The sequence below is a fragment of the Hemitrygon akajei genome, chromosome 3 (genome assembly GCF_048418815.1).
Source record: "Hemitrygon akajei chromosome 3, sHemAka1.3, whole genome shotgun sequence".
Lineage (NCBI taxonomy): Eukaryota > Metazoa > Chordata > Chondrichthyes > Myliobatiformes > Dasyatidae > Hemitrygon > Hemitrygon akajei.
In genome coordinates this window covers 169336405-169354022 of record NC_133126.1, presented here as the reverse complement: position 1 = coordinate 169354022, position 17618 = coordinate 169336405, and the positions used below count along the sequence as shown (strand labels likewise).

At 37.4% G+C, this 17618-nt stretch overlaps 1 protein-coding gene across 10 annotated transcripts in view; it reads left to right on the top strand.

Moving 5' to 3' along the window:
* Window positions 1–17618, top strand: part of LOC140725615 (DISP complex protein LRCH3-like) — a 144655-nt gene that overhangs the window by 24208 nt on the left and 102829 nt on the right. For all 10 annotated transcript variants that reach the window (XM_073041290.1, XM_073041288.1, XM_073041289.1 and 7 more), the window contains exons 2-4: window positions 6413–6557; window positions 11477–11603; window positions 17031–17136. In XM_073041290.1, the coding sequence (XP_072897391.1) occupies window positions 6413–6557; window positions 11477–11603; window positions 17031–17136 (378 nt within the window). The remainder of the gene's footprint in view (window positions 1–6412; window positions 6558–11476; window positions 11604–17030; window positions 17137–17618) is intronic.

Below are 17618 nucleotides of genomic sequence, written 5' to 3'. Positions count from 1 at the left end.
TTAAGAAGTGAATAATGAATCTTTGAATGAATGGAAGATTTTAAAAATGAGGTAATTTCATGCCATAAAAATGCACTGCCCATCATCAAAGTATAATCTTGTTGAGTATTGACAAAAAATGGAAGTGGTTTTCACAAGTGGAATCTGCTATTCATTTTCCCAAGCTGACTTTAGAAGAGGAAATGTGAATTACACTGTTTCTGGGACGAACATTTCCTGAAGCTGTGAGACAGACTTCCTACGACAGCTGTTCTACGTTTAAAAATAAGATGTAGACGAAGTGCAGATGGCACATATGTTTTCTTAGCAGTGTATGTACACTGACTTGATTGAATTGCATAATTATCTTTCAGTCTTGTCTAATTATGGTTACTAGTTTTTTCCAAGTTTTCCTAGGTTTTAGTACTAACCAAAATGACTCCTTTGTTTTTAGATGACTTTGTAAATTTCATGAAAAATGGGGTCCATCTGGTTGCATGCTCCAATTCCTATGTTTCCCCAACTAAAGAATTTTACACTCAATTCAAACGTCCTTTAGTATTACCATACAACCCAATTGCAGAGCTAAAATATTTGCATTCCACATTACAGTATGATATCAGTAAAAATAAAAATCCAGTAGATTGTCTTGTCCATTGCACTATTTCTTTAGAAATCTTTACACCAAAAGTAGGTTTTCATTTCATTTTGTAGTATATATGTACAGTCAGATAATAAAACTGAATTTGAACTTTGGGCAGATGATCAGAGAAGGGTATTTGAGCAGGTGGGACTATATCTGAGTCAAACACAGGATCCTGAGCAAGTGATGAGTAGGGGTAATTTAATGCATTGTTTGGAAAATATTAACCTGTGTTCCAATAACTTGGGGTGGGGAGGGGAGTTCTCAGGTAAAAGAAATCAAACTAGACTTGGAAAAATGGTTCTGAACCTATTTTGAATGCATCTCCAATCTTGTGTTATAATTTTATCCCCTTCAAAAATACCCCTCATGTTCAATGTTATTCAATTTTACCAGGTCAGTGATGGAGACCTACCAGCATGTTATCTTTGTATTATCTCTTTATTTTGGTTTGAGGGCTGTTTTGTTAAAATAAAATACTGAAGTAATTTTGGATCACCATGATTTCACAGCAGTAGGTTCCTCAACTGAATTGTAATAATCAATTTTTCAATAATTTATTAATGTGTACAGAATAAACATTGTAGTAAATATTTGTTAGTGCAAGTGGATTGATGCAGATCTAATACCCTTTTGGGAAATGCATAATGTTTGTATACTTTAAATTCCCAGTAGTTAGATTCTGATAATGTATATCTACTGAATGTAGTGTGTGCTTGCTATTTGTCATTTCCATATTTATGAAAGTATCTGTATTTCAAAATTCCACTTATAGTCTTTAAAGCACTGTTGAACATCAAGGGTTATGAAAGAGATTGTGTAAATACGAATTTTTAAAAATTTCTGTTCCCCTCGTTTTATTTATTTCTTTCCTTCCTACTTATTCTTTCTTTCTGGATTTAAGCTGATGTTTGTTAAATGTGTTTGTTCTCTGTATTTCAAAGTATGTTACAAGGCTAGAAAATTTCTGGAACAGCTTCGTTGTGTAATTTTCCGAAGAACTCTAATCCTATTTTACCGTTGCTTCCAGTCCCATTCCTCCTGTGAGTTTAAAGAAAAAAGATAGATAGCTCTTTGAACACAAAGAGAGGTAGAAGGGCTGGTAGTTTTGAGGAAATAGGGAGGCTACAGGATGGTTTAGACAAATTAGGAGAATAGGCAAAGAAGTGCAAGTTGGAATACAGTGTCAGGAGGTGTCTGGTCGAAGAAATTAAACGGCTGACCATTTTCTAAATTGAGAGAAAATACAAAAATCTGAGGCGCAAAGGGATTTGGGGGTCCTTGTGCAGGATTCCCTAAAGGTTAATTTGCAAGTTGAGTCTGGTAAGGAAGGTAAATGCAATGTTAGCTTTCATTTTAAGAGGACTAGTCTGGCAAGGATGTAATGTTGAGACTTTATAAAGCACTGGTGAGGCCTCACTTGGAGTATTGTGAGCAGTTTTGGGCCCCTTATCTTAGAAAGGATGTACTGAAACTGTTGAGGGTTCAGAGGAGGTTCACAAAAATGATTCCAGGATTAAACAGCTTATCAAATCAAGAGTGTTTGATGGCTGTGGCCCTGTATTCACTGGAATTTTGAAGAATGAAGGGTGGCCTAATTGAAACGTTGTGAAAGGCCTTGATAGAATGGGTGTAGAGAGGATGTTTCCTATGGTGGGAGTGTCTAAGACCAGAGAACACAGCCTCAGAATAGAAGGGTGTCCTTTTAGAATGGAGATGAGGGAGGAATTTCTTTAGCCAGAGAGTGATGAATTTGTGGAATTCGTTGCCATAGGCAGCTGTGGAGGCCAAGTCTTTATGTATATTTACGGCAGAGTTTGATAGATTTGTGATTGGTCAGGGTGTGAAGGGATACAGGGCAAAGGCAGGGAATCAGGGCTGAGAGTAAAGATGGATCAACCATGATGAAATAGCAGAGCATACTCGGTTCAAATGGCCTAATACTGCTCCTGTATCTTGTGGTCTTAAAGGAATCAAAAGAACTGGAGATAGTATTGGAAAATGTTGGTGACGTAGAATACCAACCATAGTATAGAATGGTAGAGCAGGCTTGAAGGGCAAGATGGGCCACTCATGTTATTATTTTCATTTCTAAAACACCCATCAATTGGGACTCTTCAGAATGATTGTTCATAGAAATGTGGTAATTTTGTTTGGCATAGTTCAACTTGGAAACACCTTAGTCATCATAACAGATTCTGAGACATAAAGAGCTGACAGATACTTTGTCTGAATTTTTTAAGCGATGCACTTAGCATATTTTCAAAGAAGAATATTACCTACTATAAATTTCCAGACTGAATTGAAATTTAAATAGTCACAAAAATAGTACAAGAGTACCAAAATCATGAATGTTCTCACTGCTTTAGAGCTGAAAATACTGCATAGAGACGAGGGATGTGGGAATAGGTTTCTGATGAAGAGAAATTTAGAAAGTTTAAACAAGAAAACAGACAAAAGTACAGGAAAACTGAAAAGATGAGAAACGATGGCTGGAGAAAATTGCAGAGCAAAAATGGGTAACTATAGATAATAATAAGACTGACTAATTATAAATTTTAAAAATGTGATGTATGAGAAAATATTCCACATAGCAGACCAAGGAGAGAAGACATTAAAGTTGATGAAAAAGTGAATATATTGTGGAACTGGAGAAATAGAGATGAGAATCATAGCTAAATGACTTCAGAGAACATTGTCATGGATTAGAAGATGGGGAGAGGAACTGTGGCTTCTTTAGGCAGAGCTTAACACATAGTAGAATGCTGAATTTGTTGACTTATATACTTAGCACATATGACAGGCAAATTACAGAGGGTAGTATTTACCGAAAAAAAGGTTTTATTGCCTGGAGTACAGGAGAATGAGATAAAATTTGATAAGCGTATGCAAGGTTATGAAGGTGTAGATGGGGTAAATGTAAGCAGACTTTTTCCATTGAGGTTGTGTGAGACTGGAACGCGTAGGTTAAGTGTGAAAGATGAAATATTTAAAGGGGATCCTGAGAGGAAACTTCTTCACTCAGAGTGTGGTGTGAGTGTGGATTGAGCTGCCAGCGTAAGTGGTGGATGTGGATTCAAGATTGTTTAATTTCCTATATACAAGTGTAAAGCTGAATGAAATAATTGTTACTCCAAATCCTAGGCAACACAAAAGATAAAGAATGCAATAATAATAAAAACAAAAAATATACATAAGATAGTTTATATACATTGATTATGTGCGACACTAGGCTGTACATAAAATGACTGAAAGGAAATAATAAAGTAGTGGTGGAGTTAGTGGTTGGAAGTGTTGATCAGTCTTACTGTTTAAGGAAAGTTAATTTTTTTGAGTCTGGTGGTCCTGATGTGGAGGTTATGTAGCCTCCTTGCTGATAGGAGTGTGACAAACAGTCAATGAGCAGCACTGGTGGGATCCTTCATGATGTTACTAGTATTTTTCTGTATACGTGTCCATGATGCCAGGTTGGCTGATGCCAGTGATGCACTGGGCAGTTTTGACTGCTCATAGAGCTTTCCTGACTGCCGCTGTGCAGTTTCTGTACCATGCAGTGATGCAGATGGTCAGAACACTCTCTGACGCGCATCAGTAGAATGACGCGAGTATGGATGTGCAAAGTCCAGCTCTCTTGAACCTCCTCACAAAATAGAGGCATTGGTGAGTTTTCTTGACTGTGTAGGACAGACAACCCCAATAGGTGGACTGTGGGCCAGGTCCGGACTGCCCCTACCCATTGGCACTTACGTGAACGCACCTGTCATAACATGTAAATAAAGCGTGCGCTGCTCTGATTTATTTTAACCTCATCCCACACCGTACACTTGACCTACTAGAGCTTGCAACTTACTGCTTTCCGGTCAAAGCTGAACCTTTTGGAGAGAGACATTCATGGGAGAAAGTTGCACTTTCCAAGTCTGCGGGAGCATTGTGAGAAGAACAAAATGCGGGAAGATCCAGTGATGAAAGCTCCCCTGAACTCTCAGGTGACATCGTCCTCTTCCTGAGACAGCCGTTCTCTGTTTTGGCTGACGGCCAGTGGATTGCAGAGGCCAAAAGGCTGGTGCCTTCCATAGATGAGGCAACTCTTCAGATGGAGGTCTCTGATTTGTTTGAAGCACAACACAAGGAAGTTGGGGTGAGTGATTTTTGGATCAACGTGGTTCCCCAAGCTCAATTCAAAAACATGAGAGCTATTGCAATGCTCCTACTCACACTGTTCCTCTCCACGTACATATGTGAGTCATATGAGCTCTATCAAGAACCAGGACAGAAACAGACTCTCCAATGCACATCTTGGCCAGTGCCTCAGGATTGCCACAACAGAATACAGACCCGACATCAGAAGGATTGACTTATCCCGTCACTGTCACTTCTCTCACTGATTGGTGAGTGAATCAATTTATTTTCGTCCATTTATCAATCTTATTGTGGTATAATAATATTATAACAACAATAATACTGATAATTTCATTCATAGCTACACTTCATACTTCAAATGCTACATAGCTTACCGGTAATTAAAAAGAACAAATAGATTAAATGAGTGAACAGAAACAATGGAAAAGGCAGTACCACTAAAACTCTTTGTGTGGAAGAGAAGTGGTGAAGACTACCATGTTTAGTGTGTGTGTGTGTGCGCGCGCACGTGTCCGTTCGTCCGTCCATCCGTCCCCAGATGAGTTCTCAATGTGAAAGCTGACAGTTGTGATAGCTAGAGTCATAATTAAATTGTTGGTTTTGGACTTACTTTGTTTCAAGAGTGCATTTTTCTCTTGTGTGACCCACAATACAGGCTTTGAGAATCACCACTACTACTAATAATGATGGTAATAGCAGCAACAACCACGTCTGCCCATAAAACAACTTACTGGCACAGTGAAAAAAAGCCTGGACATTTTGGCGCTTGGCTTGGCATGCTTGACATAATTTGGCCTTTGTAGAAAACCAATAGGGAACCCTGGTGTACGATGTGTTCTAGGACCACGATAGGTTGTGTATGATCTGCATCCTCAGGAGTTTCTACTGCTGTGCCACGTATATAAAGAGGGGTGTGAGTGGTCTGGGTTCTCCTGGAGTCAATAACCATCTACTTTGTCTTGTTGACATTAAGGACGAGGCTATTTGCCTGGCACCAGGCCTTGAGCTTTTCCACCTCCTCTCTGAAGGGCATCTCATTGTTGTTGGTGATGAACCCCACCGCTGTTGTGTCTTTGGTGAACTTGGTGATATGATTGTGTGGGTGTTTGACTTGCAGTCATGTGAGCAAAGTGTACACCAGTGGGCTCAGTACACAGCTCTGAGGGACACTCGTGTTGAGGATGATGTGGAGGGAGGAGCGGTTGTGTATCCGTGCTTTTGGAGATCTGTTTGTTAGGATACCCAACACACAGTTGTGCAGTGGTGTATTTAAACTGAAGAATAGGAGTTTGTTTACCAAACTGAAATCCAGAAACAGCATTCTGACACAAGATCAATTGCAACATTTAAAGGAAATTTGGGTAAGTATATGGATAGGAGGGGTACAAAGGGCTGTAGGTTGATGGAACTAGGCAGGATAACGGCTCAGCAAGGTCCAGGTGGGCTGAAGAGTCTGTTACTGTGCTGTAGTACTTGATGACTCTGGGATTTTAAAAAAGTAGTTTTCTTCATAACCCAAAACTGTTTGTAATTTATAACTGGCACTTGTTTGTATTATGTTCCACTAATGTTTTTTTCCAATCTAGTGCACACTTATTCATCTTCAGTTCTTATTTGTGTTAATTTCTGTTAGTTTTCCCTTACTTGCAGATCTATCCAAGAACAGATTAGTGGAGGTTCCAGCTGAAGTTTGTTACTTCGTGTCATTGGAGAGCCTTAACCTCTATCAGAACTGTATACGAAGTATTCCAGAAGCCATATTAAATCTACAATCATTAACCTTCTTAAATATCAGGTATGCTTTTTTGAAATGCAAAACATGTAAGTTAACCAACATATAGTCATATAGTTTTTACAATCTGTTTTGGGTGGCAAGCCTGCTGAACAAATTTCTATGTAGACTATTGATGAGATGTAATAAATAGGTTTCTCAATTATTTAAAGATAATGATTTTATTATTGAAAGCATTTGTGAACCAGAAAGAAGATATTATCGTAAAATTTGCTTTTCTCTCAGCCTCTTCAAATTTTCTATTTGACAGTGGAAGGTCTTTTGTCCATCTTAAATAAGTGTGTAGCCTATTTCTCTATGAGCATAATTAATTATGGGGTGTAGTATTCTTGATTATTTTCACTTTTTTTACACTCAGGCCATCATAGGTAATCTGTGATCAACTGAATCTGCATACACCAGGATTTCATAAACACTTTAATGGCATCTGAGCCAGTAGGGAATCAATATCTGAAGGATATGCTACTGTGTCTGAGGTATTTTTGAAATGAAAGAAAGACAATAACCACACTGGGAATACAAAAAAATGTATAAAGGATAAACTTTCTACATTAAAAGATGTGAACACAAACATTCACTAGAAACATTTTTACTGTTTTTATCTAATACAACTTGTTACCAGGTTTAAATTTAAGAAAGAAATGCAACTAAAAATTTTGCTCCTCTTTGTTTTAATTTGATTTAGATAATTTATGTCATAGTGAAGAAAGATTGTTGTTACTACTTGACTGAATTCTAATCTTTATGAAAGCAGTAACTAAAAAACATATTATTTTCCTACTTGTCTGAAGTTCAGATAGCTTTAACAGTTAAATAAAGCAAAAACTTAGGGAACCTTCAGTGTATGCAGATGCACTGCTCGTGTTTATGTCTTTATTGGTTAATGCAGTGCAACTAAGCGCAGATGAAGATGGTTATCATATGTAGCATAGTGGTTAATGTAATGCTATTACAGGTGTTAGATATGTGGGATATTACCAAAAGAAAAATAGCTAGAGTCATTTAGCACTTTAGTGCAAGGATGTTTAGTAGGTGCATCAAAAATCAAACTTAGAAAAATTACTAAAAAGAAAACTGCTAATATTTACAAAAAGCTAAGTACCAGAAAACACAATAATAGCTCCATACTTATTGCTGTCCACTGTGAATCCTGGCAACCCCTATATCACTCTCCTGTACTGAGGGCAAAGAGCTTCCACTTTTTTAGGCACAGGACGTATCGTCTTTAATTACCAACAAAGTTAAGATGCACATGAACTAGAGTATGATGCACCCCACAACGTAGTTACAATTATATTACAAAATAAATGAAGTATCTACATTAAATACAGTATACAAACAACTGTGTGTGGAGGGAAAAGCGCCGTAAAGCCAACCCAAGCCCATCAGCTCAGTTTAGAACCCATTATGGGAATATACCAGGAAAGACATTGAAGTGTGTACACTCAGCACAATGACAGAAGAATGACAAAGCAATGTATGTGTGAATGTGCATGTGTAAGGACTGCATTCACTGAGTGCTCTTCATCACACAGCACAGGCAAACTGGGTTCAATTCCTGCTGCTGTCAGTAAGGAGTTTGTACGTTCTCCTTGTGACTGCATGGGTTTCTTCTCACATTCCAAATGCATATGTGGTTTAATTGTTCACATTGTTCAATTCAGCAGCTTGGACTTGTTGAGCCAGAAGGGCCCGTTACTGTGTTGTATCTCTAAAATAATGAATCTTCCCCCTGCAACCACCTTGGCCATTCACTTGAACGCAAGATCCATCTAATTTTGACCCAGTATGCATACTGAAACCATCATCATTTGCTGCTGGAAATCATAAACTCAACGTAATAGTCCCTGTGGCCTACCAGAAACTTGCTAGTCTATACCTGTCTTAATGTAGCATGATGTAGCAGTATTTCAGTGGAGTAAGGGAAATTACAGAGGTATGAGAGAGGAGTTGGCCAGAGTAAATTGGAAGGAGCTGCTGTCAAGGATGTCAGCAGAACAGCAATGATGTGTGTTTCTGGGAAAAAGGAGGAGGGTGCAGGACATGTGTATTCCAAAAATGAAGAAATAATCAAATGGTGAAATAGTACAACCGTGGCTGACAAGGGAAGTCAAAGCTATTGTAAAAGCAAAAGAAAGGGCATACAACAAAGCAAAAATTAGTGGGAAGATAGAGGATTGGCAAGTTTTTAAAAACCTACAGAGAGCAACTAAAAAAAATCATAAGAAAGGAAAAGATGAAATTTGAAAGCAAGCTAGTAAATAATATCACTGGATAGTGAAAGATTTTTCAAGTACGTTAAAAATAAAAGAAAAATGAGAGTTGATAAAGGACCACTAGAAAATAAGGCAGGAGAAATAATAATAGGGGACAAGGAAATGGCTACTGAACTAAATGAGTATTTTGTATCAGTCTTCACTGTGGAAGACACAAGCTGTATGCCTGATGTAGTGTGTGAAGGAAGAGAAGTGGATGCAGTTACTGTTAGAGAAGATGCTCAAAAAGCTGAAAGACCTAAAGGTATATATATATATAAAGTCACCCAGACCAGATGTACTGCACCCTGGGGTTCTGAAAGAGGTAGCTTTAGAGATTGTGATGGCATTAGAAATGATCTTTCAAAAATCATTGGACTCTGGCATGGTGCCAGAGGACTGAAAAATTGCAAATGTCACACCACTCTTTAAGAAAGGAGGAAGGCAGCAGAGAGGAAATTATAGACCAGTTTGCCTGACCTCAATGTTTGGGAAGATGTTAGAGTCAATTGTTAAGGGGGGTGATGGAGTACTTGGTGACACAGGGCAAGATAGTACAAAGTCAGCATGGTTTCCTTCAGGGAAAATCCTGCCTGACAAACCTGTTGGAATTCTTTGAGGAGATTACAAGTAGGATAGATAAAGGGGATGCAGTGGATGTTGTATATTTGGATTTTCATAAGGCCTTTGACAAGGTGCCACATATGAGGCTGCTTGCCAAGTTAAGAGCCCATGGTATTATAGGAAAGTTATCATACGATTAGAGCATTGGCTGATTGGTAAGCAGCAGCGAATGGGAATAAAAGGATCCTTTTCTGGTTGGCTGCCATTGACCAGTGGTGTTATGCAGGGGTTGGTGTTGAGACCATTTGTTTTTATGCTGTATATAAATGATTTGGATGATGAAATAGATGGCTTTGTTACCAAGTTTGCAGATAATACGAGGGGCAAGGGCAGGTAGTGTTGAGGAAACAGGTAGGATGCAGAAGGACAGAGTAGGAGAATGGGCAAGAAAGTGGCAAATGAAATATATGTTGGAAAATGCTTTGGTATTAGAAATAAATGTATGGGCTATTTTCTAAATGGGGAGAAAATCCAAAAATCTGAGATGCAGAGGGACTTGGAAGTCCTCGTGCAGAACACAGTGAAGGTTAACTTGCAGGCTGAGTCGGTGGTGAGGAAGGCAAATGCCATGTTAGCATTCATTTCAAGAGATCTAGAATACAAGAGCAAGGATATGATGCTGAGGCTTTATAAGGCACTGGTGAGGCGTCGCCTTGAGTATTGTGAACAGTTTTAGGCCCCTCATCTTAGAAAGGATGTGCTGGCATTGGTCCAGACAAGGTTCACAAGGATGATTCCAGGAATGAAGGGGTTATCATACGAGAAATGTTTGATGGCTCTGGGTCTGTACTCGCTGGAATTCAGAAGGATGAGGGGGGATCTCATTGAAACCTTTTGAATGTTGAAAGGCTTAGACAGAGTAGATGTGGAAAGGATGTTTCCCATGGTTGGAGAGTCTAGGACAAGAAGTCTCAGGATAGAAGGGCACCCCTTCAAAACAGAGATGCGGAAACATTTTTTTAGCCAGAGAGTGGTGAACTTGTAGAAGTTGTTGACACATACAGCTGTGGAGGCCAGGTTGTTGGGTGTATTTAAAGCAGAGATTGATAGGTTGTTATTGGACATGGCATCAAAGGTTACAGGGAGAAGGCCGGAGAGGAGAAGATAGAATAAAGAATCAGCCATGATTGAATGGTGGAGCAGACTCGATGGACCAGATGGCCTAATTCTGCTCCTATGTCTTATGATCTTATGGTCTTAATTTTGTGCGTTATCACATTCCAGGATCCATGTTTGTATGCTGTGGAAATCTCTTGAATGAAGTTCCATATAAAGACTTGGAAGCTAAGGTTACTGTGTAGTGCTATCCTCTTGAAGTTTCCATTGTAGAAGAGACCCTAATCCATGTGGTATATTTATAAAATAATTAAGATCTTTGCAGGTATGACAGAAAATGCATAGGAGGTACAACTGCAAAAATTTTGCTTGACATCAAATTACTATTGCAAGTCTGATTTTTTTTACTAGAACATAGAAAATGGCAAAGAAGTGGCAGATCAAATATCATAGAGAAGTGTATGGTAATGCCCTTTGGTAGGAAGAATAAAGGTCTTGTGTTTCATATTCAGTTTGATTCAGGACATACTAATGTTTTGATTTGTTGTAATTTTGTAAATTTTGTAAATCATCATAAAAATCACCAGATCTGTCTGTGCTCTCACGAGGTCTGTTTACGGATTAACCATTGATAGTGAGCTCCAAAGAATATCCAGAGTACCCAAGAAAGTTTTTAATAACCATTCTCTGACTTTCACTCACCTTTTAAAAAAAAATCATAGTTTTGGCTACATGCTTCTATATTATTTTAAACCATATACTTAACTAAATGTCATTAATGACAGATAATTATTTTTGTAATTGATCACCCAGTTGCAATTCTAATTTACTTCTCTGATATTGCTTTCATATGCTTAAATATTACTGCATGAATAGATTGTCATTATTCATTGTGACAAGATTCAGGAAATCTTTTTCAGGAATGGTAGCCTTCTTTCACTTTGCCTTTCCAGTTAAACTCTGGTGATTTTTTTTGTCTTTCTACAGTCGCAATCAACTCACAACATTACCTGGGCATATCTGTACTCTCCCCTTAAAAGTTCTGAATGCAAGTAACAACAAATTAATATCGTTGCCAGAAGAGGTGGGATTACTACGGCAATTAACTGAACTTGTAAGTACCAAACATTAGTGGATATGTCAAGTTACAGGGGGAAATTATCCATTGGTACACTCTAGTCTATATGGTTGCCATTCAGCGGAATTTATATATTTTATATGTCCTTTCCTGTGAATTGCAGAGTTAACAGGTACAGCATGAAATTTAAAAGGTACATAACCTATTATACCTAATTGTCTTCTATTACTCTTGTTGTTTATAAAAGGGGGTGTTTTTTAAAAAATATAATTGTAGCATGACAACTTTACAGGGCCTTACAGGCACATCTGGAATAGTGTATACAGTTTTGGTCTCCCTTTTTGATCCCAGTTGGTTTTCTGATTCCATTTTCCTTTAGTAGCACTTGCTGTCTGAGGGGAAAATAGGATTGATACTAACATCTAAAATAATTAAGCCCTGTCTTTACCTCTTTCATGTCTCTATTTTCTTAAGTACTATATCTCTACCATCTTGCAGCTCTGATAAAGTATCTTTCCACAGATGCTGTCTCGCCACCTGAGTGTTTCCAAGATTTTCTGTTAAATTATTGTATCCATGGAGTCAAAATCAGGTAAAATAGATTTGGAGATGAGGGTAAAAAGGTGCACAATATCTTCATTTGTGATTCATCATAGTATGGCTCATATCATTCAACACTCTTCGCATTTCCAATTCTCCATGTTTTGGTTCTATTTGAAACCATTGACACTCAATGCAACCTGTATTTCTTGGATTTTATCTTTGTTTTGGTACAGTTCAATATTCTGGTCTGAACTTTTGACTTCATTAAAAGACCTCATTTCTATTTTCAAAGAATACGTATATAGATAGGTATCTTGCTGTCCACTGGTGTTTTCATAGTTTTGAGGATGCCATTGAACTTGTTTCTTGCTTGTCTTGTATTATTCTTTGTTTATAGAAAGATTTTGCAAGTTTTTATCACATTCACTCTTTCTCTTGAATGTCATCTTTGTTGATATGTTCTTAACTTTCCCTTTTTTTTCTGGTGTCTTTAAACTGTACGGTCAAAAACACTAGTTTTGCGACTTCAGAATATAAGAGCATGCTGAATTCTCAAGAATACAGCATCTTTTTGAACATATTCTGAAGCTATAATCTGCTTTATCCAAAAATTAAATGTCTGAATTACTTTACTATTTTGCATTTTCCTCCTTCCAAATATTTTTCCATCGATTTGTAGTTCCTATTTTTTCCTGTTTCTAAATTGGGAACAGTGGTAATTGCCAAAGAACATCTGTTTCTGCAGTTCAGATGAACTAACCTTCCATGATTCAAATATGAAAGCATTGGTCTATGGCTTGATCCATACTGGATGAGATATCAGGAGAACCATGTCCAGTTTTCTTAAATGACTAATTTGTGGATTTTTATGTAGTAATGCCCTAAGCTATAATGTGCAATCATGGTATTTTTTTGCCGATGACTAGGGAACAGGTTACAAATGAATTGAAATAGAATTTAATTTGGGCTACAAATTTGAGTGATCATATGAGTGTGTTTATACATTGATTTGAAAGTAGATTTCTGGTAGTTAACCTTTGCTAATAAAGCAAAATATATACTCTAAAGATGAAATCTGTATTGGGTGTCATAAAATGCATTATATCTTGAAAAGATAGCCTGGTATTGCAGGTGGCTTAGAAATGGCATCTGTGATCCTATGGGCAGCTCTAGGTCAATCTAATATAAACATTTCAGGCAATGTGGGTAGAGCTATTCACATTATCAAAATCTGTGGATCAATTATGCATACGTGGATAACATGAACACTGAAGCAGGTCAGAAGTTGAGAAGTGTGACCTTTCTCCTGATTTCCTCATAACTCGTTCACAATTTACATGGTGAAATCGGGAGCTTAATGGAACACTCCATTTTCAAAGATGTTTACAGCTCCAGCCACACTCAAATCTTAATCCAATATGCACTCCACTGCCACCTTAACATAGGAGGACTAGGAATCTTGCCTCCATTAAGATCATGGCTGATCTGATTAGAACTTCACTTCCACATTCTTTTCTACTTGCAGTAACTTTTCACTTCATTGCTTATTGCATGCATGTTCGCACATTCTACAAATGTGTTCAAATATTTTGCTATTCAGTCATTTGATGAAGGAAATTCTGATGACTCAAGATAGGCAACTATTTATATTTAAAAAGTAATTCAACAGTTCTAGGTTATCTCCACATCCATCCTATCAGCCTTTTTGATGTGTTCCAATAAAATTGCCTTTGTTTTCTAAACGCTGATGGTTTAGTATGTCCAACTTTTTCTCCTGAGATAATCTGCTCATTCTGGATATCAGTCTCTAAACTGTTACCTAGCTAGCCTTTAGTGAATTATTATCCAGATCCCGCTGCTTCTCAGAGCTCTGCAATTTCTGACCATTTAGAAATGTTTTTTTCTGCTTTTACTGCCAAACTGCACAATTTCACATTTTTTGCCATTATCATTCTTTGCTCACTTATTTAACCTATTTGTTTATTTTTGTAACTTCCTTTCCTTTACTCATCAGTAAATCATGGCTGAAGTACTGTACATACCATTTACATGAATTTTAGCAGCATGCCAAGGCTTCTTTGCAGCATTTTGCTAACCTGTAAATCTTCCCAACTTCCTTTGCAAGGATTAGGCAGATAGAAGTACTCTACCAAATTCTCTACTCACATATGATCTGGACTTGGATAAATGTTATTGGTTGTTCCTTGTTCGTCCACATATTCTGCAATAGTCCATCACCACTTCAAACTGGGAGACAGGGAGAATTGTTGCAGTAATGTGACAGCAGTTTTGTACTTCGGTTGTAATTAGATATGTCTATGCATTTTCACAAGTGGGAAATGATGTATATGTATGCCATATATGTTTGTGGGAATAGAAATCTTTAAAAATTATCTATATGCATTCCCAAGCCAAGGACCAGTCCCCAAATTTAAATATGGAGTTTTTGAAGTGTTTAGCAATGACTCACTTTTTATAAATGGTTTTGGGATTCCCATTTATGCTCAAGACAAAAACATATTTCCCTAAATAAAGAATTCATTGTCCAATGTGTCCTTTCAAAAAAATGTTAGCACAAACAACATCATGTTGTTTGGCCCTGTCAGTTCTGTATTGCAAGTGAGTTTCCCAGCTTGTGGTAAACACTGGAACAGAGTGGTCAAGGGTCCAGGCACATGAAAAATGCAACATAATATGGAACTGTAAAACAATACTAAATGGTAGAATATTAAAGAGGATCTAGGTACAGGTTGGTTATTTAAAAGTGGCAGGACCATTTAAGAAGTCTGTTAATTAGGTAACTGAGATCCTTGACAATAAAAATGGGTAGAAATTAAAGGAGAGTTTAGTAAACTAAAATTTTATTAATCCCTACATGAAATACTGTACCTAATTATTTGGGCACCACAAATAATACCCAGATTTGATAGACAGTAGAATAGAATTTTAGCAGAAAGATACCAGCAACCAGAGAAATTAGGGTTATCTTGCAGAAGAGAAGATTAATATTTTGTAGTGTGCTGAATTGTGGAAGATTTTAGAGAAGTAAGTATGGAGAAACTATATGACAGATATTAGTAACCAGAGTCAAATGACAAAAACACATTAATTGTAGAGTAAGAAACCTTTGTGGTATCCTATTGGAACAGAACTTAATCCTTGTGGTAACCAGTCCATTTTTTGCCAACTTTGTGGTAAGTATATATTTTGTGGATTCCTGATGATCAGTTTGTATAGTATCATTAAGTGAGGAACCAGAACAAACTTGACCCATGAATTAGCCGATTACAAAGAAAAGGCACTCAGATTTACAAACTATTTAAAAATTAGGAAATTAGAAGTTGTGGAAATAAATTACATAACCATCTGCCTTTTGATTCCTCCTGCCAAACTACTTCATAATGTGAAATCATGCACTTCGATAGGTGGTATCAAATGATGGAAGTGGATGGAATTGAAATTGAGGAGCAACAATGAACGATCAGGAGAGAATGACTAATATTATAGCTGTTCAAAGCACAGGCACAATGGAAAGTATTGGCACTTCTTACACAGTAATTACATGTGACGTCATGAGTCTTAAAATAGAAGTGGAAGGTTTGAAAAATTGCAATCATTGAAAAATATGCATCCCAAAAAACAGCTATTGGCTGTACAAGACATTTCAAATGCTAGAATTAGAGCAACACAAAACATACTGGAGAAACCGCAGGTTAGGTAGCATCTTTGAAAGAAACTAAATAGTGAACATTTTAAGTCCACTCCTTTCATCTGAACTGGCAAAAAAGAAGGGAGATGGCCAGGAAGAATTGTGAAAATGTGTCGAAAGGGTGGAACAACACTTGGCAGGTGGATCTAGGTGAGGACGATAATAGGCAAATGAGAACTACAATACCATCAGAAGCTGGGAGGTGGTCGGTGGAAGTAGCAAAGGGCTGAAGATGATGAGAAAAGAACAAAGGGGAAAGAGGAATGGTTACTGGAAGTTTGAGAATTTGATGTTTATGCTGCCAGTTGGAGACTGCCCAGTGAAACTTTCATTTGGCCAGGATCTGGCAGTTGTCGAACATAGTGTGGGAATGGAAAGTTTAATTAAAATAGCTAGCCGCCAGAAGATCTTGGCTGACATGGCAGACGAAGCTGTCTGCAAAGCTCTGTCCTGGCTCTTATATAGGAGAGTCCTCACTAGGAGCACTGGATATAATAAATAACACTGATGGATACAGATGTGAGAAGTTACTTCACCTGGAAGGGCCCTTTCTGGCCCTAGATAGTAAAAGAGGAGGAGATGTAGGCATAGTTGTAACTCTTTTGCACAATTACAGGGACAAGTGCCTGGCAAGGGAGGGGTAGTCGGTGGGGAGGACTGACTGGATGATGGAGTACAAATGAACAATCTTGACATGAAGCATTGACTGTCCAATTCCCTTCCCCCCCTCCCCCCATTAATGATCCTGCCTAACTAGATCTGCCAAATTCCTCCAGTTTTTTTTTGCTTTGTAACAGCAGTTAGCTACTTTGAAGATTTGGAATCTCTATTTCATGAGGACAGCAAAACCAAAGAGTGTGTTCTTTACTTAAGTGGATTATTCCCTGTAATAATGCTGTTCTTTGTGTAACAGATTTATCTGTGATAATAGAGATCTTTAAAAAGATATAAGTATGAATTGCAGAACATTATGGAATATGGGAGTTAATTTTTAATCTTGTACAACTAAATTGAATCAGTATGAGGTGCTTGTTTTAAATATGAGTCTGAAACAGCTTAATCGTTCAAACAGCGAATAGAAAATTGTTTTATTTATATGACTTTGTTCCAGCATGATGAATCTTTAAGTGAGAATGTAAAAAATTATGCAACTAGAATCAGACAGTTGACTAAATTTATTTAATTTTCATTTCTTCAAACAAAATCTGCAGGATGTCAGTTGTAATGAGATACAGACATTACCGTCACAGATGGGAAACCTGGAGATTTTAAGAGACCTGAACCTAAGGAGAAATCACTTAGTAACTTTACCAGAAGGTTAGTTTTATAGTACATCTTAAGATTTAAGCCTTTCTTTGTTTCCTGTTAACAGAAAAATCTGCAAGTATTTTCAAGTTTGTATGTTGTACTAATTTAATGCATTCTAATGGTCATTAAGAAGACAACACACTGATTACATAATGGTTGAAGTATTGTGTTCTCATATTGAGGCATGAATGTTCGAGGCACAGAACCAGCTTTGTTCTGAAGTGGCTGATCCTGGCACTGCTGTGAGGCACAGTTGGTCAGTGGATTGGATGGTAACAAATTAGCCAGGATTCTTCATTCAAAAAAATTATATTTTTTGAAAACTGGATTAGTTTCTGTTATGTTGCTGAACATGTCCAGTGTGTGTAACTACTTGCTGCTGTAATGTTATATATACATTCAGTAGCCATTTTATCATGTACCTTATGAAGAAGCCACTGAATGTATTTTCTGTATGTTCATGGTCTGCTGCTGTTGTAGCCTATCTACTT